Source organism: Mauremys reevesii, linkage group 2, assembly GCF_016161935.1.
Source record: "Mauremys reevesii isolate NIE-2019 linkage group 2, ASM1616193v1, whole genome shotgun sequence".
In the NCBI taxonomy this organism is placed as follows: Eukaryota; Metazoa; Chordata; order Testudines; family Geoemydidae; genus Mauremys; species Mauremys reevesii.
In genome coordinates, this window is record NC_052624.1 from 34,029,698 (window position 1) to 34,052,822 (window position 23,125).

At 42.9% G+C, this 23,125-nt stretch overlaps 1 protein-coding gene across 7 annotated transcripts in view; it reads right to left on the bottom strand.

Moving 5' to 3' along the window:
• The window catches only part of MYO3A (myosin IIIA), a 188,271-nt gene extending 169,787 nt beyond the window's left edge, over window positions 1–18,484 (bottom strand). For 6 of the 7 annotated variants that reach the window (XM_039523756.1, XM_039523755.1, XM_039523753.1 and 3 more), the window contains exons 1-2: window positions 18,441–18,484; window positions 3,313–3,495 (exon numbers count right to left, since the gene is read on the bottom strand). In XM_039523756.1, coding sequence (XP_039379690.1) covers window positions 3,313–3,495; window positions 18,441–18,449 — 192 coding nt within the window. In that variant the 5' untranslated portion in view covers window positions 18,450–18,484. Of the gene's footprint in view, window positions 1–3,312; window positions 3,496–16,636; window positions 17,346–18,440 lie in introns of those variants that run through there. The other variant, XM_039523752.1, reaches the window with a different exon arrangement.
• Window positions 18,485–23,125: the final 4,641 nt, after the last annotated feature.

Genomic DNA, 23,125 nt, shown 5'->3' on the forward strand with positions numbered 1-23,125 from the left:
GGATATATTTGGTTATGTTTACCTTAATAAAACATTGCACAAAACCCAAACTGCTCATAAAAGGTCAAATTTCCCCATAAGCAATAAAAAGGCACCTTTTAATAATAATTGACATTAAGATTTTTAGCCAAATTATCCATCAAGTTTACTGGACTTGATAATCAAGAGAATGAGGAGTTTGTATCATTTGGACATGAAAATGGTTCTCAAATTATTATTATTGCACATATAAATATTCTCCTTCCTGTTCCACTTTTACACATTTTTAACTGTTATTCAACAAGGAGCATTCAAAAGCTCTTAAGGATTAAAGTTCTTAGTCTCAGATCTCCCAAGATAATGTAATTTATTATAAATTATTGAACAATTAAAAGAAGGGAAAATTAAAAGAAGAGAGCCCATAAGGTGCTTTTTTTTTTTTCTCATTGCAACGGCTCCCTCTGCAGCCATTAATAAATCCTTCAGTTTAAACTGCAGAAAGAAGTCTCGTTCATTCCATACACCCTACTTACAATATTCATGGTCACATTAGGGTGAAGTGACTCACAGGTATAGCGGATAATGCCAACATAATGTAGACATAACAACAACATTGTAAGGATCAAGAAGTAGTGCAAGTCCATCCAGAAATTAGGTGATTCAAAGTTATTATTCTACTACATTTCTTGCTGTCCAGTTACTGCTGATCACCCAGTGGATTACTTGTTTATCCACTTAGTGAAGTGTCTGTTTCTGGGCCAGTGGAAAGTTTCCTGGGGTTGGACAGAAAATTTGGTTTTTGATTAAATGAAGATTTTTTTGGAAAAAGTATCTGCTTTTTCTCAACAATTGTCAATTGTTTGTTGGAAAACCAAATATTTTCATTTTTGGCTGAAAATTTCTGAGGTTCCAGTTGAAACTTTTTAGTCTTAGGCAGTTAAGGATGAAAACAAAGAGAAACAAAATAATAATTTTCTTCCATTAAAAGTTTGCTTTTTTATCTATTTTCAGAGAAAAAATGTAAAGTAATTATTTTTGCCTAAATGTTCTGTAAAAAAATAAAATGCGTAATCTTCTCACCAATTCTGTCCTTGTCGCCTCTCACTCATTCCAGCTCCTTCAGACTCTCCCCTCTTCCTCTGCTACAATTCCTCCTCCTTTCTTCTCTCCCCGACATCAGCTTTATTTCTTCTCTCCCTTCCATCTCCACCCTCCTTCCTTTCCTTCCCCTTTGCAAAGTGGAGTGTGATTTTCTGACATCACTGCTATATTGCTTCCCTGCCTCCTTCAATAATCCAGTTAATGCCAAACATTCATGCATTCTTGTGAAATAGATTGGTGCAAAAAATGTTTTCTGCTATCTAGGCATTCAGCTGACCATGGGTCGCAAGAGAGCCCTGATTATTCAGAGTCTGCAGTAAAATTGAAGAACTCTGTTTACAGAAAACAGTAAGATGCTGTATGATATTTTGTCAAGTATCAGAGGGGTAGCCGTGTTAGTCTGGTTCTGTAGAAGCAGCAAAGAATCCTATGACACCTTATAGACTAACAGACGTTTTGCAGCATGAGCTTTCGTGGGTGAATACCCACTTCTTCGGATGCAAGTAGTGGAAATTTCCAGGGGCAGGTATATATAAGCAAGAAGCAAGCTAGAGATAACGAGGTTAGATCAATCAGGGAGGATGAGGCCCTGTTCTAGCAGTTGAGGTGTGAAAACCAAGGGAGGAGAAACTGGTTCTGTAGTTGGCAAGCCATTCACAGTCTTTGTTTAATCCTGAACTGATGGTGTCAAATTTGCAGATGAACTGGAGCTCAGCAGTTTCTCTTTGAAGTCTGGTCCTAAAGTTTTTTTGCTGCAGGATGGCCACCTTAAGATCTGCTATTGTGTGGCCAGGAAGGTTGAAGTGTTCTCCTACAGGCTTTTTGTATATACACTTCAGGAGAACACTTCAACCTCCCTGGCCACACAATAGCAGTTTTGTTTATATTTTTATATTTACAGGAGATAATTCTTATTTACAATATCACCTGAAAATGAGAACAGGCATTTGTGTGGCACTTCTGAAGCCGGCATTGCAAGGTTTTTATGTGCCACATATGCTAAACATTCGTATGCCCCTAACATGCTTCGGCCATCATTCCAGAGAGGACATGCTTCCATGCTGATGATGCTCGTTAAAAAATGTGTTAATTAAATTTGTGATTGAACTCCTTAGGGGAGAATAGTATGTCCACTACTCTGTTTTACCCACATTCTGCCATATATTTCATGTTATAGCAATCTCAGATGATGACCCAGCACATGTTGTTCGTTTTAAGAACACTTTCACTGCAGATTTGACAAAACACAAAGAAGATACCAATGTGAGATTTCTAGAGATAGCTACAGCACTCGACCCAAGGTTTAAGAATCTGAAGTGCCTTCCAAAATCTGAGAGGGATGAGGTGTGGAGCATGCTTTTAGAAGTCTTAAAAGAGCAACACGCCAATGTGGAAACTACAAATCCCAAACCACCAAAAAAGAAAATCAACCTTCTCCTGGTGGAATCTGATTCAGATGATGAAAGTGAACATGCATCGGTCTGCACTGCTTTGGATAGTTAATTAGCAGAACCCCCCCATTAGCATGGACATATGTCTTTTGGAATGGTGGTTGAAGCATGAAGGGACATATGAATCTTTAACGAATCTGGCAAACAAATATCTTGTAACGCGGGCTATGATAGTGCCATATGAACACCTGTTCTCACTTTCAGGTGACATTGTAAACAAGAAGCAGGTAGCATTATTTCCTGCAAATGTAAAAAATGTGTTTGAGTGAGTGACTGAACAAGAAGTAGGACTGAGTGGACTTGTACGCTCTAAAGTTTTACATTGTTTTATTTTTGAGAGCAGTTATTTTTTGTACATAATTCTACATTTCTAAGTTCAACTTTCATGATAAAGAGATTGAGGTGAATTGAAAAATACTAAGTACAGTAATACAATTTCTTTTGTTTTTTATAGCATAAATATTTGTAATAAAAAATAAAGTGAGCACTGGACACTGTTCTGTGTTGTAATTGAAATCAATATATTTGAAAATGTAGAAAACATCCAAAAATATTTAAATTGGTATTCTATTGTTTAACAGTGCATTTAATCCCAATTAATATTTTTAATTTCTTGACAGGCCTAAAAATACATATGTACCTAGAAAACATCTTGGTTAAATGTTTACAAATAATGGTTATTTTCCACTTTATTTTTCTAATGCAACTGACAAACCAACATATGAGGTTACATATTTAGTTGTAACTTACTAAAAAACAATTTAATATTAAAGTAGCTTACGTGAACTGGGTCCAAGATTTTGACTGCTGCTTTGCTGCCATTTATTTTGTTCAACACCTTAAAAACTTTGCCATATGTTCCTTTACCAATAGTCTCAATTATTTCCCATGTTTCTGAAGGATCAGGAAAACTATCAAATATTATTGTTTTCCCAGTTAATGGAAGCATCTCAGATATCAGTTCCTGGAAAGAAAAAAACCTCATTTCAGTTTTCATTTCATATAAGAAGTCAGTTGCTATTAATTGCTTATAAATGTGATAAAACTCAGATATCAGTTGTAATCTCTGATGTAACTGCAATCTGGAACTGCTCTTGCACGCAGTGTGCACATAATCACAGCAATGGAACTCAAAAGGACAAAGACAAAGGAATTTGTGCTCAATATGGATGGTAGGATCAACATGGTATGAAATGGGGAGAAGGTGAACTGCATACTTCTGAGTGAAATCCTGGCCCCATTGAAGTCAATGAGAGTTTTTCGATTGACTTCAAACAGGGCCAGAATTTAAGCTGAGGGTGGAGGGAAAGAGTTATGCCTGCTGAGAACTGGTCTATGAAAGCCATGAATATGGGCTTTGCCCATTATGGATATGCTTTAAAGGGAACAATGACAAAATCTTACTGAGGAATGATATAATAGTTCCACGCAGTCCAAGTTAAAACCTCGAAGTAGACTGTCAACTTTTAGGACCCTGGGACATTGCACTCCATATGCTTTATGAAAATATGCTTATAAATGTGAATGTGATGTAACTGGAATATGCTTTATCGTAAGGTATCATTACAAAGTTTATAATCTACTGAGTATGTTCATCCCATTTGTTTGCATGTATTATTTCTATGTCTGGAGTTAGGAGAATAAGATATAAACGTGTATTACTAATGTAAACATATTCAGTGGAAGCCCTTAAGGGTGCTTCAGAACCAATGAACTGTAAATGGCTCTGTTTACTTACAAACCTTCCTGTGCAGTTGTCGGCCAGCCCAGGAAGAATGGAGGCTGGGGGTCTCACACACATATGACCATGTCAGATGATGCTGGAATCCATCTTAAATCTGGTACTTTTCCATTTAGAAGAAGGGGTGGGGACCCACAGAGACAAAAGAGTCACGTCTTGTGCCAAAGCGATAAAAGGGGGTGGAGCAGGAGAAAAAGGCGGCCAGTCATGAGAAATCCCCTGCTTAACACCTAAGATGTCTGCTGGAACTAACAAGGACTGTACTGGGGAAGGGATTGGGCCCAGACTAGGAAGAAGTCTATTCTGTGAAAGAAGCTTATTAGAACATCTTCGAGGGTGAGATATTACCTGTAATCAATCAGTTTCTTACTGTATTAGGCTTAGACTTGCATGTTTTTGCTTGGTAACTTACTTTGTTCTGTCTGTTCTTACTTGGAACCACTAAATCCTACTTTTTATACTTAATAACATCACTTTTATTAGTAAACCCAGAGTAAGTGATTAATACCAAGGGGAGCAAACAGCTGTGCATCTCTCTCTACCAGTGTTCTAGAAGGCAGACAATTCAGGAGTTTAAATCTGTTTTACTCTGTATAAAGGTTATGCAGGGTATTTGGGGTTTGGCTCCCAGTCAGAGCTGGGTGTCTGGGTGCTGGAGTCAGGTAACCTGCAGAGCTGTTTTCACTTAAAGCCTGCAGCTTTGGGGGCATGGCCCAAACCCTGAGTCTAAGTTGCAGCAGGCTAGCATGTCTGGCTCAACAAGGCAGGGTTCTGGAGTCCCAAGCCGGCAGGGAAAATGGGCTCAGAGGTAATTTCAACATGTAGGGTGACTATACGTCCTGATAAAATTGGGAGTGTCTCGATATTTAGTTGTTTGTCCCGCGTCCCGACCGACGTATGGTTGGGATGCCGTTTGTCCCAATATTTTGCACTCTGGCTTTTTATTTTTTTTGGTGCTTCGGCGGCGGCCCCCGCCCCATGTGTCCCAATATTTTGTTCTCGTCACCTGGTCACCCTATCAGCATGTCAGGTGACAGTCACAAGGGGGTCTCTGTGACCAAACCCGTCGCAGACCCTATTCTTAGAATTTACATGTATGTACATTTCAAATTAAGCTGCATATAACCAACATCATCCGAGGAGGGGAATCCTTTCACAATATTGTCTTTTTGACATATAGCATGCAGTATCATGGAAGATGCGTTTAGCAGTGAACATTTTTTAATGCTCATTTTAAATACTGTAAAGGGGGGGGGTTACATTTACATCCAGTTAAATAAAGGATACAATCCACTAGTGCAATCCAAGTCTTTATTTTATATCTGCTGAATGTCCAGCATCTTCAGGGTAAAAATCAGAACACTCTTCACAGAGGTTTGACTCAATCAAAAAAAAATCTCATCAGAAATTGTGTTAAAGGCTGTTTTCTTATTTTCCCACATGTAGGGCCATGATTTTCAAAAATGGGTGGCTGAGATGTTAGTTTCTTAAATCTTTATTGAGACAGCTAAATAAGTACTCTGATTTTCAAAAATGCTTTTTAGACAATCATTTTTAAAATCTTGGGATAATGTTTTTCAAATATGCTACACTAGTCATTTGTGTCATCAGCCTAAGCCCATGTTAGCAGAGTAAGTTATAGTGTGTTAGCCGGATGTTAAAAACTGCATTGGTATGTTGTACACAATTTTACATTGTAAATAGAACAGTTTCACTGATGATTTTCCATCTTATGTTAAGATTTCCAACATATTGGCACTGCTTTCTTAAATATATTAATCATTTTTATACAGTGTTACCAGTATAAGGATACAGCTGTCCAAATCTGGCTAGATATTTAGAACATATACTGCAGGCTTGCTGTAAAAATAAGTCTTTCAGGTGACCAAGTAATCTAGATGCCTACATGAGCATTTAGATGCCCAAGACATAATGAAATGTGTACAGCATTGTGCAACTAATGCAGAACCTCACTATTCCAGTCTCACCATCCCAGAGTGCCCCACACAAAAAGACCCAGTGCTGTGGCACTTCTGCCTCAGTTTCCCCACTACAGTCTTTGCCCTGCTCCTGCCATAGAGGTGACTTGGCTCTCCAACCTAGCCACTTTACAGTGTTCAACCCCTTCTGGAGTAACAGAACTCCTTAGTTCAAGTTCAATACAACATCAAAAGAAAAGTTTTCTGTCCTGCTGGGCTCAGCCTTCAGTCCCCGTCCCTGCAGGCAGGATCCCAGCAGCAACAGCTTGTCTCACCAGCTCCTGGACTTCAGTCAGCTCAGCCATCCATGTCAGGTCTACCATCTTACCAAGGGCCCCAGGCAGGCCACAGGCAGTTCCTAGTGCAAGCCGAGCTACCTGCCTCTCACCAGAACAGTCTGTCTGCTCTCCTCCCTAGCCAGCACTCAACTGCTGGGCCTTCCTCCTCTTAAATCCCATACCCTGCACAGATGTAGCAGGGCAGGGCTGACAGGCACAAGGCCTTCTGACCCTTAAAGGGGAAGGTATCCCTCTTACAGTCACAAAAATATTGTTAGTATTATAGTAGTGCATAGAGACCCCAACCCAGATCAGGGCCCCATTCTGAGCACCGTACAAAACACAGCAAGAGAAAGTCCCTGACCCACAGAGCTTACTAGACAGAACAGAAAGGGTGGGAGAAAGGGAGCGTCATTATCTCCACTTTAAAGAGGGAGAACTGAGGCACAGAGATGTGAAGCCCAACATCACATTAGAAGTCTGGGACAGAGACAAGCCTAGAACCCAGATGTGACAGTGCACTATATGATTTTATGAAAATATGCTAATGAGTTTGAATATAATGTAATTGGAATATGCTTCATGAAGAAGGTTTCTTGTAAGGTATCATTACAAAGCTTATAATCTACTGAGTGTGGTCATCCTATTTGTATAAATATATCACTTCTATCTGAAACTAGAAATATGAAACATAACTCTGAGGGCCTATTGTAATTATGCAAAGTGTGGGCCATTAATGGTGGTTTGGAATCTTGATGACTCCCATTAACCAAGACAATTGACTGCAGATGGCTCTGTTTCACCTGTAAGTCTTCCTGTATACGTGTGTGCTGGCAAGTGGGTAATGAACTCTTACAGTGACATGTGATCATGTCACCTGAACTGGAATCCATCTTTAACCTGGTGCTTTTCCATTGAGAAGGAGGGGTCTGTGAAAGAAACTTATTGAAACATCTCTGAGGATGACATTTTATCTGTAATCAGTCTTATTACTGTATTAGGCTTAAATTTGCGTGTTTTATTTTATTTTACTTGGTAATTCACTTTGTTCTGTTTGTTACTACTTGGAACCACTTAAATCCTACTTTCTGTAGTTAATAATCCCAGAGTATGTATTAATACCTGGGCTGGTGGGCAAAGCATCTCTCTCTCTCAGCATTATAGAGTATCAGTGTAATGCTTTGTTTTTGTAAAGCTTTATTTATACAAAATAAAATGGATTTATTTGGGGGGTTTAGGGTTTGTTGAGTGGGCATCTGGAGCATATAGACAGACACAACACTTCTGTGCTTTCAGTTTAAGGCTGCAGCTGTGGGGCATGTGGTGGGTGTGTCAGACCTGTGGTGCAGATGGGCATGCATGGCATGTCAGCGCTCAAAGAGAAGGCCCAAGCTGGCAGGGAAAGCAGGGGCAAAAGTAGTCTTGGCACATCAGTTGGCAGCCCCAAGGGGGTTTCTATGACCCAACCTGTCACACCAGATCTCCTGACTCCCAGCCCAGTACGTTAACCAAAAGGCCATCCTTCTTTGCTAAGGCAAGGGGGCAAATGAATTCTTATAGAAAAGAGCATGTGTATGGAAGTGCCATCCCAAATGGCTAAATAAAATTTCCTAAACATTAATGAAATGCAGCTGGAATTAACTGATTCATCCATATTTGCCTCTAGGGATTGAGACTAGCAGAAGGCTACCACGTTATGGTAGAAGTGATAAAATAGGATTGCCTGGTAGGTGAGAGAGACCCATCACGCTCTGTGGTGAGGGATGGAGAACAGGCCACAGGTTACATCAGGGACCGGTAACCTTTGGCACGTGGCCCATCAGGGAAATCCGCTGACGAGCCGTGATGGTTTGTTTACCTGCAGTGTCCACAGGTTTGGCCGATCGCAGCTCCCACGGGTGGCAGTTTGCCATTCCAGGCCAACGGGGGCTGTGGAAAGAGGTGCAGGCCGAGGGATGTGCTGGCCGCCCTTCCTGCAGCCCCCATTGGCCTGGAATGGTGAATTGCGGCCCGTGGGAGCTGTGATTGGCCGAACCTGCAGATGCTGCAGGTAAACAACCATCCCGGCCCACCAGCAGATTTCCCTGATGGGCTGCATGCCAAAGATTGCCGATCCCTGGGTTACATTATGACAGCTCAATGAAATACATTTATCTCTAACAGAAACTTAGGTCCAGAGATAGTAATGTTACTATCAAGAAAGCCCTCAGCAAAGCTATAAAGTATGTCAAGCTGGAATGAATGACAGCCTGTGAGTTACCTAGCTAGCAAGTGTAACAGAGATTCTAAATTGTGATCACGTTTACTGTTCTGCTGATTTTCCAGTGTACTGCACATATAGGTGCTGGGTGCTACCTCACCCCCTGACTTGAAGTGGTTTCCATTATATATAGAGGGTCTGCAGTTTGGTTCAATGGTTCTCAGCACCCCTACTATAAAAATTGTTCCAGCACCCTTGAGTGCACATAAAGGACAGATTTTCATCTGATACTTCCAGTATCTAATATAAAAATAAAAACCCTTGTTCAAGCATTCAGTGACTTTTAATGGCTTTACACCGTGGGAGTTCATAACAGATACCAGCTCCTTTCCCACCCTCAAAATAACCCCAGGAAATTCAGTCCGTGCAGATAAAAACACTCCAGTCCAGGCTCATCATCTTGTCTCTTGACTACTATAACCTTCTCCTTTCTGGCCTTGACAAATGCAATGTTGCTCCCTTCAAATCAAATTTAAAATGCTGCCACTAAGATTATCTTCCTGGCTCTTCACCCACTGCAAAAACAAGTAACTTGTCTTTACCACTAAGGCACCACCACAACTTAGTATCACCCTAGCTGCCACTCTCATACACTAACAGCTGCCGACCCTCTACTTCTACTCTGACAACAGTGCTAGCCTACAACACCCACTAACCCAGTTTTCCCTCAGGCACCTTTGCCCTTTCTCCCATGTCACCCCTGCGAATACCTCCTTAAAACGCACCACCGTTGTGATGCCTGCAAAACACTTGGCAGTGGCTATGCTGTGACTGCTGCTCATACCAAACAAACATGTCACTGTCCTCTCCACAGCAGCTTCTCTCTACTTGTTCCCTCTTGCTGAATGTTTGGCTTGTAAACTCTTTGGGGGCAAGGGATGACATATGTGTAGCGTGCCTAGCATAATGGGCGGTGGAAGCCAGATTGGGGCCTCTAAGCACTACCACAATATAACTAATAAAACCACCAGCATAAGCTCCTTAGCTCCTCTTACTGTCCCTGGTTTATGCTTGTTCTGACAAGCATTTATAAGGAAATTTACTGTAAATGTAAGTGCTTCTTAGGACAAGTCTACCTACAAAATTAAGTTGACCTAAGTTACGTCGACATGCAAAAGCAATTTAAGTGCTGCAGTGGTTGTATGTCTACACTATGCTCCTTGTGTTGATGATGTGTGTCCTCGTCAGGAGCGCTTGCTCTGATTTAGTAGTGAGTGTGAGGCATTGTGGGACAGCTTCTGAAAGGCAGCAACAGTCGATGCAAGCAACGCAGCATCTACAATGACACTGTCAACCGCATTATATCAACTTAATCGCTACACCCTTTCCAGTGGTGGGGTTAAGTTGGTGCAGTGGGCAAGTTACATCAGTGAGAGCTACATTTTAATGTAAATGCTTACAGAGTTAAGTTGATGTCAGGCAGCTTACGTTGACCTAACTCTGTAGCATAGACCAGGGCTTAGAGAAATCAGGAGCATATGGAGCTCCAGTGTGACATCCATCAAGCTAATAGCTAGCACTCAGACAAATGCCAAAATAACTCAGTTCTCCAATAAAATATAAATTGGATTGTTTCAGCCATAATTATGGATTGCTACCCATAGCTGGTGTAAATCAGAAGACAATACACCTCTACCCCGATATAACGCAACCCAATATAAGACGGGTTCGCATACAACGCGGTAAAGCTCTGACATGCTGCTCTGAGCAGCGTGTTAAGGGTTCTGGGCCAGGCCAGGGCCAAGGGGTTCGATAAGGGGCAGAGGGCCTCAGGGGCAGTCAGGGGCTCCCCCCCAGGGTCTGGGGGGAAGGAGCTGTGGGAGGGCACTTTTGGGGGCCCCGCAGTCCCAGAGTGGCCCAGGGATTAGCGGGGGACTGGGAGCAGCCCACTCTGCTTCCCTCCCCCTGGCCCCAGCCGTGTCGCTCGGGGGAGGGGGTTTGGGGGAAGGGTTCCCCCCCTGCACTCACCAGCAGTGGCGGAAGCACAACAGCCCAGCCGCAGCCCGCTCCACTCCGCCAGCTCCCAGACGTGGTGCTCTGCTTCCCGCTGCCGGTGAGTACGGGGGGCATCCTTTCCCCAACCTCCCCGCACTCACCTGCGGCGGGAAGTGGAGCGCCGTGACTGGGAAGCGGCAGAGTGGAGCAGGATGGGGCCATGTCGCTCTGCTTACCGCCACCAGTGAGTGCGGGGGGCATCCTTTCTCCAACCTCCCCATACTCACTGGCAGCGGGAAGCGGAGCACCGCAGCTGGGAGGTGGCAGAGTAGAGCGGGCTGGGGCAACGTCGCTCCACTTCCCACTGCAGGTAAGTGCCTGTCAGGGGGCCGGGTGGATAGGGGTCGGAGCAGTCAGGGGCCAGGCGGGTTGGGTAGGGGGTGGTCAGGGAACAAGGAATGGGGGAAGGGGGCAAAGCAAGTTCAATATAATGCGGTCTCACCTATAACGCGGGAGACAAAAAAATCTCACCGAGGACAGTGTTATCTGGCTAGAGGTGTGGTTTGATGGAGCTACACTGATTTATACCAGCACAGCATCTGGTCCAGCACCTATTGAATGAGTGTTCCCAATCCTGCTCCCTTTCAAATTCACAGGGATTTCCACTGAGATCAATAAGAGTAGAATTGACCCCTGAATCAGCATTATATCATGACTGCAAATTGTTTTAAAGGAACTCCACTATCTGGATTTCAAGTTTTTCCATAGAAATTAAGATGATGATGTAGGAGGGGGAAGTTTCTGAGAGGCCAAAGCCCAGTAACATGTCTAGACCACTGCCCACAGGTGAAATAATTGTTATGCCCATTGCTGAAAGCAGCAAGGAAGGCTGCTTCTGAAGCCTTAGCACAACTAATAGACCAGGAGGGGAGGAGGGAAATGAGCGAGAGGAGTAAACATGACCTTGTGCCATCCTGATTTAAACTTTTTGCCGAAGCATGCAGTTTTACAAGATGGAAAGTATGGCAATAGTTAACTAGTGCTTTGTGAAATATAGCTGGTTAACTGATGGAAAGATTCCTTGCTGGACAAGCTAGACAACTCCACACTTCGCTTAGCTTGATTAAAAAAAAAAAAGCAAGCTGCTGAGTAAAAGCTATGTAATACTAATAAAATGGTTATAAAAAGAGGAAGGCATCTGAGCCTGGTGGACACTTGAACACCACTCAAGCTCCCCAGCAAACAGAAGGCTGGCCACTGGACCTCTATAGAAATCCACTCGAGACCTCCTCAAGACCTTGGATAAACATGAAACCTGAGTTACTTTGGGGTGCTCTTCTAACCTGTAGCAGACATATGTCTAAGTACTAGGAACTAAATAGAGTAGAAGCTTTGAGTGAAAGCACTTTTGTTTGCATCAACTATCTCTTGACTGGATGGGCCATATCCCCATTGATTTAAGTCCTGCTACCACCTTGCAAAGAGTAAAGGTACCAACTGCTTTGGGTTCAGCAAAACCCTGGGTAACAATGTCTTTGTTGTTGACAAGCAACTTTCTAAAAAATCATGTAGAAGTTGATATAGAAAAAATAAAAGCTTTGATTGCTGTTCATTTGAAGGACATCATCATTGTATCATTTTGGCCAAGCAAGTGGCCCATATATTGTACTAGGTCTACAGAGAACTGAGAAGACCTCATCCTGATATTTATTTCCATGATTAAACATGGAAGGCCAAATTCTCCCTTTAAGGCATTCACGGGATACAGGAATTTCTTGTTTACTTATCTGAGATGCTACTGCTGTTGTCTGGCACGAGCAAGGCACCCTGGGGGCACAACTGAGCCCAAAGTATTAGACTTAATTTCAGATGCCCTACCAGAGTTTTCTGTCTTTGAAGAAAATATTTTTAGCCATAATGATCCTTTAAAAAAGTGAATATAGATCATTTAATATCCTTTGACTAGACCAACATCTAAATACATCAGCTACTGGGTTGCAGGGGAGGAAATAACTCATGGGATTGGTAGTGAGAACATCACCCTTTATCTCCACTGTACAGATGAGGAAACTGAGGTCCAGAGAAGATTAGTGATTTGCCCAAAGTCACATAGCAAATCAGGAGTCAAAAATTAACAGTTCTCAGAACGCAGTCCTGTGTTTAGTCCACTAGATTACCATTTGCTTGCATGACTAAAAATAAAATACTAATGTCAGAAAAAAAACCCACTATCTATGAGCCAAAATAAATAACCCCAAGTAACATTCCAAAAAATCAAGAAGATAGCAAGTTAGATAGATGAGTTGCCAGACTTGGGCTTTGACCAATGATGCTTTGAAGAGCCAGGAACCCTCCACGGAGATTGCCGTGATACCAACAGTTCAACCTTGCGGGGGCCAGCAACAAGGGCAGCCCAACCCAATGGAATACGGCAATGAAACCTAAAGGAAGGTGGCACATGGTTAGTTAATTTTTTCTATTTAATTTCCTCTCATTAAAAGGCAACATATTCCATGGCAGTAATTCAAAAATTATGAGAGACCAAACCAAATTAATTGTTTTAGGGTTCTGAACTGGGTCCATTGCTGAATGAGATTGCCCAGGCTTCTCTTATGGAAGGCACAGTGCTTGATTCTTTAAAGGAAGCTGTTGTGTGATCTTTACTCAAGAAACCAATGTCTGATGCTGACAATCTTGCTGTCATCCAGTGGGCAACCTTCCATTTTTGGTTAATCTATAGAGAAAGTGGTTGCAAGACAATTCGCTGAGTAACTAGAGGGGGTTCTCGCAACAAATTTTTTGGTGACTTCAGAGTGCGGCCACAAACTCTTGCTGGTGGCAGCTCTGACAATTTTTCCTAAAATAATTCATTTTAGGGAAAAAACAAATAAATATGCACATATACATGTTCAAATCATTGTAATTTATTTATGTAGGTTTTTTTTTTCCAGACTCATAATAAAAATAATGTACAGTTGTCTCTATTCTTTAACTGGACCTAAACAAAATAGAAACACAGGGTGCTTTGCATGTTTTGCTTTATTTATTTTAAAGATGTGCTAGCTAGTAAATCTGCTACTTTTCACAGCAGACTTACTCAGCCCAGGCAAGCTAGGGGACAAATTAAGCCCTAGATGAGGAGGGAGCAGGGGAGGGCTAAGGGTGGGGGGTGTCCAGGGCTGGAGCCTGAAGCCCTGTGACTGGGTCACAGAGCCCGCTGCCACAAGGCCAGAGCCTGCCACCCACTACCCCAGGGGTGAAGCCCGAGCCACACCACCCTCAGGAAGGTGGGGAAACTCCCACTTGTTGCCTGCTCCTACAGTCTTCGTGGCTCCAGAAGGGAGCCAGGACTAGCCCTTGCTGGTGCCCTTGCTGGGGAAGGGCAGCTGCTTTGTCCCCCTCCCCCATCACCACCTAGGAGGCTGTGGCCACAAGAAAAGCTCCCAGTGGCCGCATGTGGCCATGGTGGCCGCATTTGAGAAATGCTAAACTAGATGCTTCTGGTCTCCATGACCCTTGTCAGGGTCCTGCATATGGTACAGAAACCACACTGGTGACATTGGTACTGATCTTCTCCTACTGATGGATCCAGACTGGGTGTCCTGCGTGACATTGTCTCTGCTACCTTCTACCTTCATGAAAAGTTGCCTTGCCTGTGGACTGTAGCAGAAGTGGTCAGGGCTCCTCTTGAGTGGCTCCATTTATTTCCTGAGCATTCCCAGAGGGCAATTGCTCTTTGTCCCTAAAGGCGCTGTCATAAAGAGTTCCATCTTGTCCCTCATTTTTTTTCCAACTAGAATGGTTGTATTGCACACGAAGGGATAGAATATAGGCCATACAGGCAGCCTACACATATTCATGCTCCTCCATGACAGGGTCATGGAGGGGGATTCCAAAGTAATGGGGGTCGGAGGTGGCAAGGTCTGTAAGCATGCATATCCACTAATCTAACATCATGCCTGGGGCTGCACAGTCTGATGTCAATTACTGCTACAGCAGGCCCTAAATGAATATATAATTCCCATTTTTAGTCATATTAAGAGTACAGGAAAAACAAAACCAAAGTCAAAAAATCCTAATTCATTTTTTGTACTTGGTTTAAAAAAAAAAAAAAAAAAAAGAAGGCTCTTGAGACTTCCATGCCAACGGTCATGCTACAGAGAATGTTTATGCCCTGGCATAAACACATGAAACTATGGATAATAATGGAAGGCTGGAATGGTGATGTTACCAATTTTATTTGGACCTTGTGCCTCTAGAAGCAATGAGGTGGCATTAAACAATCAATGAACTGAATCCTATCCTTTTCATTTTGTGGCTCCCAACAGAAAAGTATTGCAAGTGATAAATTTTTTTCAAGGCTTTCAGAGCTAAAGCATTGCTTAATTTTACATTAAAATGGCCATACTGGGTCAGACCAAAGGTCCATCTAGCCCAGTATCCTGTTTTCCAACAGTGGAAAATGCCAGTGCCAGGTGCTTCAGAAGGAATGAACAGAACAGGTAATCAAGTGATCCATCCCTTGTCGCCCATTCCCAGTTTCTGGCAAACAGGAACTAGGGACACCATCCCTGCCCATCCTGGCTAGTAGCCATTGATGGACCTACCCTCCATGAATTTATCTAGTTTTTTTTAACCCTATTATAGTCTTGGCGTTCACAACATCCTCTGGCAAAGAGTTCAACAAGTGTTTATAATGTCAAAAATCAATATGGTATGAATAACCACACCCATTTATCTATTTGTCTATTTCTCAAAACTTTTGAGAAGCACCAATGACTCACGAAGAGTTGGTTAGTTTTATCAGCCACCTCTAGCAAAGCTTGACATCATTAGACAGCAAAATGGGGAAGACATTAAAGGCTACAAGAAAATGTGCTAGTGATCAATATATAAAAAGACGATGTAAATGTCTACATGATATGTAGAGGAAGCAACTAGAAAATAAGATACAACCTCAAAGTTCTATATTTACATTTTAAATTAATAGTTCCCCTAACACACTGCTTGTCTTAATTTGCATACGTGGCCATGCAAAAAAGAGTTTCAGTCTCTTTTGGATTAACATAATTTGCAAGCCCTTAGAGAATATTTTGGGGGGGAAAATGTCCAACTTTTTTTCCCCTTCAGAAGCTCATTTCCAATAACACCACAGTGACAAAGGGAACAGAACACATCATCCAGGGTTCTGAACGATAAAAAGTTCAGGAAACAATCCTTTTGATATTGCAGATTACCAGCAGCTAATGACTGACGAGTTAACGATTGAAGGCAAAATTAAGGTTTGTAAACAAGTCACTTGCTGCACTATTTGCAGGGTCAATTCCAATGCTATTATCAGATGACCGGAAAACTTTTCGCACCAGTTGTAAAACGCTTTTAAACGTCATTTAACAAGGCTTTTTTCCTCTCTGCTTTTTCACTCCTCCCTGCATCGTGCAAAGGTGCATTCTGTGTATACAGCAACAACCATATTGAAGCCAAAACTATCTTACAGGCAACTTCACTTCAAAGGAGATTTAGCCTTTTAATGTGAGCAGAGGTATTACCTACGGTGCGTTTGTTGGCTAGGTAGTTTATGTAACGTCATTTACGCTGATTATAAATGCAAAAACAGCAGGCGCCATTGTACTACTTTAGCCTCTTAACAGACGTTTATGAAACCAGGGGGCGAGCTCCAGCCCACTCCCGGGCACTCGGTGTACGGAGGCAGCTTTTGCTCTCTCTCCCCGCCCCCTGTATTCTTCGGGACGGTTTACATTCCTCGAGCACCTTCCCCTCTAGGGAGCCCCCCCATGAACAACCTCACTCCATACCCAGCAGGCTGGGGCTTGCTTGCTTGTTTTGCAAGGAGCGACTGAGCCTCTTGCTGCTACTCGCTACCTAGCAAGCAAACAACGAGGGTCACTCACCTGTGGGAGAGCAGGGAGGCGGCAGGAGACTCGGCAGCAGCTGCATGCATTGACCTACCCACTGGATACCTGCACCTGGGCAGCAGGCAGGGTGGGGGCGGGCTCTTGCTACCTCCTGTTTCGCTCTGGCAGCCCCTGCCCGTGCAGCAGCTCCCATGCAAAGACCCCGGGGCCTGGGCTTACCAGAGGAGTGAAACTAGTGTCGGGTTTCCAGGTTGCTTTGCTGTGCGCGGCTCTGTGCTGCCCCAGCCCAGGGACCCTTCCTGGGCTTCGCCAGCCTGCGCCGGGTGGGCCCCCTCGCCCTGCCCCCAGCACGCGGCAGCAGTTCCGCCCGGGGGATGAGCAAACTACCCCACTAATCTCCTGCAATCCCAAGCAAAGCCGGGGGGCTCCCCGGCTCCCCCCCTCTCCGCCGCCTGGGGATAATGAGTCGCTCAGCAGCTTGGCAAGGGGCTTGCGCGCTATAGAGCTGCTCCCTGCAGTCCCCGGGCAGCTCCTAGGTACAGGAGGGCTCTGGCTGGCCGCAGAGCTGTGTGCATGTGAGGCCGGCAGGGCCGGTTGCCACGGTAGGAGCTTTGCACTAATAGCAGCAGCAGATCAGCTCTTCTCTCTGGGTGAGCGGCAGGCGCTGGCTTTATCAGCAAATGGATCTGGGTGCAAACTGTCTCCACCTGGCTCGTGCTGAGCTCTGTACCCAATCCAAGCCCCCAGACTGTACTGTCAAAATAGAGAACAAGGGTAAGTGTTCCCATTGCACTTCAAACACCCGCAGTTTGCTGCATCCCCTGGAAACAACACAGCAAAGCCCCAGCTGCAGCACCGGGAATGGGCTCCCACCAGTTTTAGTCACTGGCCCCCAAATTCTAATGTCCAAACAGAGGAGGAGAAGTGCAAATACCTCCATTGTGCCAAAAAAACCCACCCTGACACATCTTGGTGCAGCAGCACCACAAATACCCAGATCTGGCACCTGATTTCTGCTGGATCCTGTCATTTTTGTCACTATTACCTTCCCAAATTCTACTGCCATAAAAAAAAGAACAAGCTTCATTGCCTCTGCTGCACTTTAAACATCCAGATCCTGATGTGCCCCAGTGCAAAGGTGTCCCAGAACCTCAGAGCTGACATGCGGGTCCAGACAAACTTTGTGCACATACTCCAAAATTGTACCGCCAGCCCACAGAACAAGCATTACTTTTGCTATGCCATCAAAAAAATAATAATTCTGGAAGCAGCACATCTTGCTCAGAAAAAGCTGCAAAAACTGGCTTAGCACCTGATCTGGCTAATTTTTGGCTATTACCACTGCACCCATTGTGAAATGTAGTACATATGTCCCAGACAGACCAGGCAGGGCCTACAGTGGGATCATATGTGCTGCACAATTCCTTTGGATGATCACAATCGGTTTTCTTCCACGTCATCTCTCCCTGACTTCCACTCTGGGGTAGAATGGCCCATTAAATAGCCCTACTCTGACCCTAAGTCAGCAGTAGGTGAAACTAACTTCTTTGATATATTGACACTTCCTGAAAATTGGCTAAAGTCAACTCCCCTCTCCTCCCACCCCTCCCAAACTTTGGCTTCACTGATACCCCAAGCATCCAAATCCCCTAAGCAGCTTTGAAACTCTTATCCTAAATGTTTTATGGAGAAGGAAGGAAGGAAGGTGTGTGTGTGTGTTTTGGAGGAGCAAAGAGGAAAGATAGCAAAGCATGCTGGGATGGGGAAAGAAGAACAGAAGGAAGAAAATCAGCAGGAAGGAATTAAAATGAATTTAGGGGAAAGGAAATGTATCACTGACCTGCTGCATGACCTTGGGTGTCACTTTGTCTCTCTGTGCTGCTGTTTCCTCTCCCATCCTTTGGCTGTCTTGTCTGTTTAGACTATAACTCTTCAAGGTAGGGACTGTCTCTTTCTATGTGTTTGCACAGTGCATAACACAATGGGGCCCTGATTTGGTTGGGACTTCTGGGTGCTGCTGTAACACAGGTTTAAATAAACATGATTTCTGCAACAATGTACAGTATTGCTTAAAGCTGTATGTGGGATCAGTTCAATGAAAACAGTGTTTTTAGGAGCTTCATGGCAGATTGTATCCTAAATAAGCTAAAGTTAAAATACATTAAAATTAAAATGTAATAAATGCAAAAAAGTGCTACCACTAGTGCAGTGTTAATGTTGTAAGATCAAGCATTCAAAAAAATTGTGAAAGCTCCTAAAGTGAAGCTTGCCACAGCAATATTAATTTGGCAATATTATGCATGCTGTATTATTTTATAGCATACATTTATAACACTGATATTTTACAAGAGAAAGAAGAATAGCAAATACAATGTACAAAATGGGAGACAACAACCTGCAATAAATAATACAGCAACAAAACCAGGATGAAGAGGAAAATAAATATATAACATGCAAAATATACATTGTGTTAAATGTATTTAGGTGGCCACATAAAGCTCTCAGAAGTTAGGCCATATTTAAGATTGTACAGGCAGCACAACTGTACCTCAGGCCCTGCCTGAGCTCTTTGGGGCACAGTGAGATCATATGTGCTGCACCATTCCTTTGGATGCTCAGTTGGTTTTCTTCCAAATCACCCTTCTCTGACTCCCAGTGCAGTTTGTGGATCAGTATAGAAATATAGTTTAGGCAGCTTTTCTTTATTTTAAATGCTCTGTACTTTCTTCAAAACTTCTGATCATTACCTAGGTACATTAGAAGTTCCTAAGACAGATAGCGGGGTAACATTCTCTCAGTTAGCATGCACACAGCATGCTCTGTATTAGAGAACACCATTTTATAGCTTCTGGATTATTTATTATATACAGACATAGCAAAAGTAACAAGGTTAAATACATAAAACAGACTTTTTAATGAAGAAGAAATACACCTCTACCCCTGTATAACGCGACCTGATATAACATGAATTCGGATGTAACGCAGTAAAGCAGCGCTCCCTGTGGGGAGGGAGGGGGCTGCACACTCCAGCGGATCAAAGCAAGTTCGATATAACGTGGTTTCACCTATAACACAGTACGATTTTTTGGCTCCCGAGGACAGTGTTATATCAGGGTAGAGGTGTATTAGGTTTACACTATCCAATCTTTCTTAGACACTTCTAACATGAGCATCACCAGAATGGTGAAGAGAGGGGACAGATGCTCTTGTGCTTAAATCACCAATTTAAGATTATAATTGTTAATTATTATATTTATTTATATTGTGGAAGCACCTTGAGGCCCCAGTCAGGGACTGGAATCCTAGTGTGCTGGGCACTACACACACACAGAGAACGAGGGTCCATGTCCCAAACTCTAATCATAGCTCTGCCACTGATGTCTTGTGTGACCTTGGACAAGTTATATAGGGTAGCCTACTCTAGGAGATGGGGGTATGATTCCCAGCTAAGGAGACATTTTTACACTAGCTCTGATAAAACTAACACACTAAAAATGGAATGTAGCCATGACAGCATGAGCTGTGGGATGGGCCAGCTGCCCTGAGTTTGTGCCCACATGACTGATGGGCATGTACTTGGGGCAACTAGCCCATCCTGCTTTCCCAGCTACATTCCAGGTTTAGGGAGCTAGCTCAATGAGAGCAAGTGTGTGTCTCCACTAGCTGGGAATCACACCCCCAGCTCCAAGTGTAGACATACCCTTTATCTCTGAGCTGCACTTTCCACATCTGTAAAATTGAGAGAATACTGCCCTACCTAAAGGGAGGGCTTGTGAGGAATGATTAATTATTTGTGTGGCATTCAAATACCACACTGCTGCGTACCATAGAAAAATCTATAAATAAGCAAATAAGAAATTGCATCTAGGCAGCAGAAGATAGACTATTGTGTTAAGAATTAAATACAAAGGGTACGCTTATCTCTCTGGATAATTTTTTTTCCCATCCACTCGTTCAGCATAACTCAACAAATTCTCTCCCCCTTTGGTGTCTATTACAGGCAACAATACTTATCTGTCTATACCTAAGCAAATATCCTTCAGGAAAACTATCAGCTGGCTTGTCTATGCTATAGACAATTGTTCTTCTGATCACAAGTATCATTTGCCATAATAAATAATGGAGCATAACCCAGTCCCAGAGTTACCCATTGAATGTACAGATTTTTTTGAAACATTTAGGCTCTGCCAGATATTTTCTTTAGTAACTCAAAAAAGCTCCCTAACCCCATTTGAAGCTCTTAGATGTGTGATCTGTGTAATCACATTTAAGGGGCTGGCTGGGTCAGGAAATTGTTAATAGGATACAGAGCCTTTTGCATCTAGCCTGGATCAGGAGTGATGAAAAGTTGTTTCCATCTAACAGCAATTTGGGATCATATGTGATTTGAGTTAGTGGCCTCAGTCCAGTTCCTAGTGGATAAATATTTGCATTTATTATTTTAATGTATAGAATGTGTTTATCAGACTTCTCCAGTTGCCTGGACAACACTGAAAGACATTTGGTAATTAACAAAATAATTAATGTGCACAATGACCATTAAAAGATTCAACCAGGTCTATCATCAAAAGGATCAAAAAAATCTCCACTCCAAAAAATATCTCCTTGACCTATGCAAGCCATTGCAAATAAGGTGAACATTAAAGAGTGCCTTAGAGAGAAATAAACTTGGGCTCTGTCAGAAAGCCCGGGGAGTGAGTGAAAGAGTTGAAAGCCCTTCACTGAGATTCCCCTTTTATAAACTCCATGGCATTAAATCAAGGGGCTATTAGACTGAGCCCCTAAAAGGATCTCTCTGTCAGGAGAGATTAAGAGGACAGAGGTGGTCTCTAAATTATCTTGGATTCAAACCATAATGGGATTTATATATCAAACCCAACACCTTGAATTGCACTGGGAAATGAACTGGAAGCTTGTGCAGATTATGGAGTACAGATTCCCTGAAAGAAACCCCAGCCGCTTTCTGCGCCAGTTGATGTTTCTGCATGGTCATCAAGTGTAGCCCCTGCATTGTAATAATCCAACCTGGAGTGGCAAAGGCACAAATAGCTCTGGAGAGATTCAAAAGGACTGAACACAAATAGAGCAGATAAACAATATTTTTTAAAATTTGCAACATTTTTGTTTCAATTTCAAAGTTGTTTTTATTTCACAGGGTTCAAAACAGCCTTTTTTATTTTCAATTTTTTGGTGCTTTTTTAAAAATCAAAGCCAATTACTGCCTTTTTACATTTACTGAAATCCCAATTTTGAGGACCATTTTGATCATTTTTTTATAACAAATTCTATAATAAATGTCAGGGAGAGGAGTCTTGGAACTGAGGACTCCAAAAATTTCCAGAGCTGCTCACTAACTACCAAGGGGAAGGTTAGAGACAAGGTGATCATTGAAGAGATTATCTATATCATGATAGGTTACAGAGTGGTAGCCGTGTTAGTCTGTATCAACAAAAACAAGGAGGAGTCCTTGTGGCACTTTAGAGACTAGGACATCTTGGGTGTGGGCCTAACAATTGTTTTTTAAAGAGATGCTGGTAACCCACCCCCACTTTAGAAGTCACTGACTATTTTCACCAAAAACAGACCAAGCCTGGATTTTTGGCACCTAGAAAAATCAAGGAATACTGTGATCCACAAAGCCTGAGTTAAGCATCTAGGCATCCTTTACAATGGATGGGGAGAGACAGACATGTTAGAATGGGCTCCATATCCTTAGCAGGCTAGGCAGGGAGCTGCCTAAGATAGCCAGTGGGATATGCCAAGGAGAGAGGTATATCCTAAGCTCTGCCTCTCTCATGGAAACAGATACCAAAGTCCAGGCTCAAGGAGGCACCTCTCTCTGCTAGTGATCAACAGCTGGGAACCCCTTCTTAGAATCAGGTTGCTTAGGTACCTAAGTCATTTTTTGTGAGAATGAGTTAGACACCTGTCTCACTCCACACAAAATGGAAGAGAAGGAGGTATAGGTGGGTAAAAGTTATAGAGTGGGCACCCCACCCCTTTTCTCCTCCTCAGTTTTGAATGGGACCTGATCCTATAGGCAGCCTCTGAGCACGCCCACCAGATTGTGCCCCGCACACAAGATACATGATCACCAACCTATATTTCTCCAGTTCATGGATCACTTTGGGGGTTAGGTGGGAGATGGGCATCCATATGCCTAGAGTAAGGCAGCAGTGTGCATGCCCAGAGGCAGGAATTTTTACCTTGGTAATTTAGACACCAAGTAAGTTTAGGTGCCTAAAGGGATTAGCAGGAGTTTTGTGGATTGCAGTGGAGGCATAGAAATACCTTTGTGGATCTGGGCCCCAGTGTCCTGCACACCCAAGCACCTCTAGTACCTCAGTGAGTGAAGGCAGCTGAAATCCCTTTACAAGTATATGTATTTTCCATGAAAATGTTAATTTAAAATTATTTTAAAATGATTAAATTAAAAGACAAAAGGAAAAAAATATGATTAAAAATACACATTTTTCTGCACCTAGACTATTCCACAGCTTGTAAAAAATTATGCAGCTGAGTGGT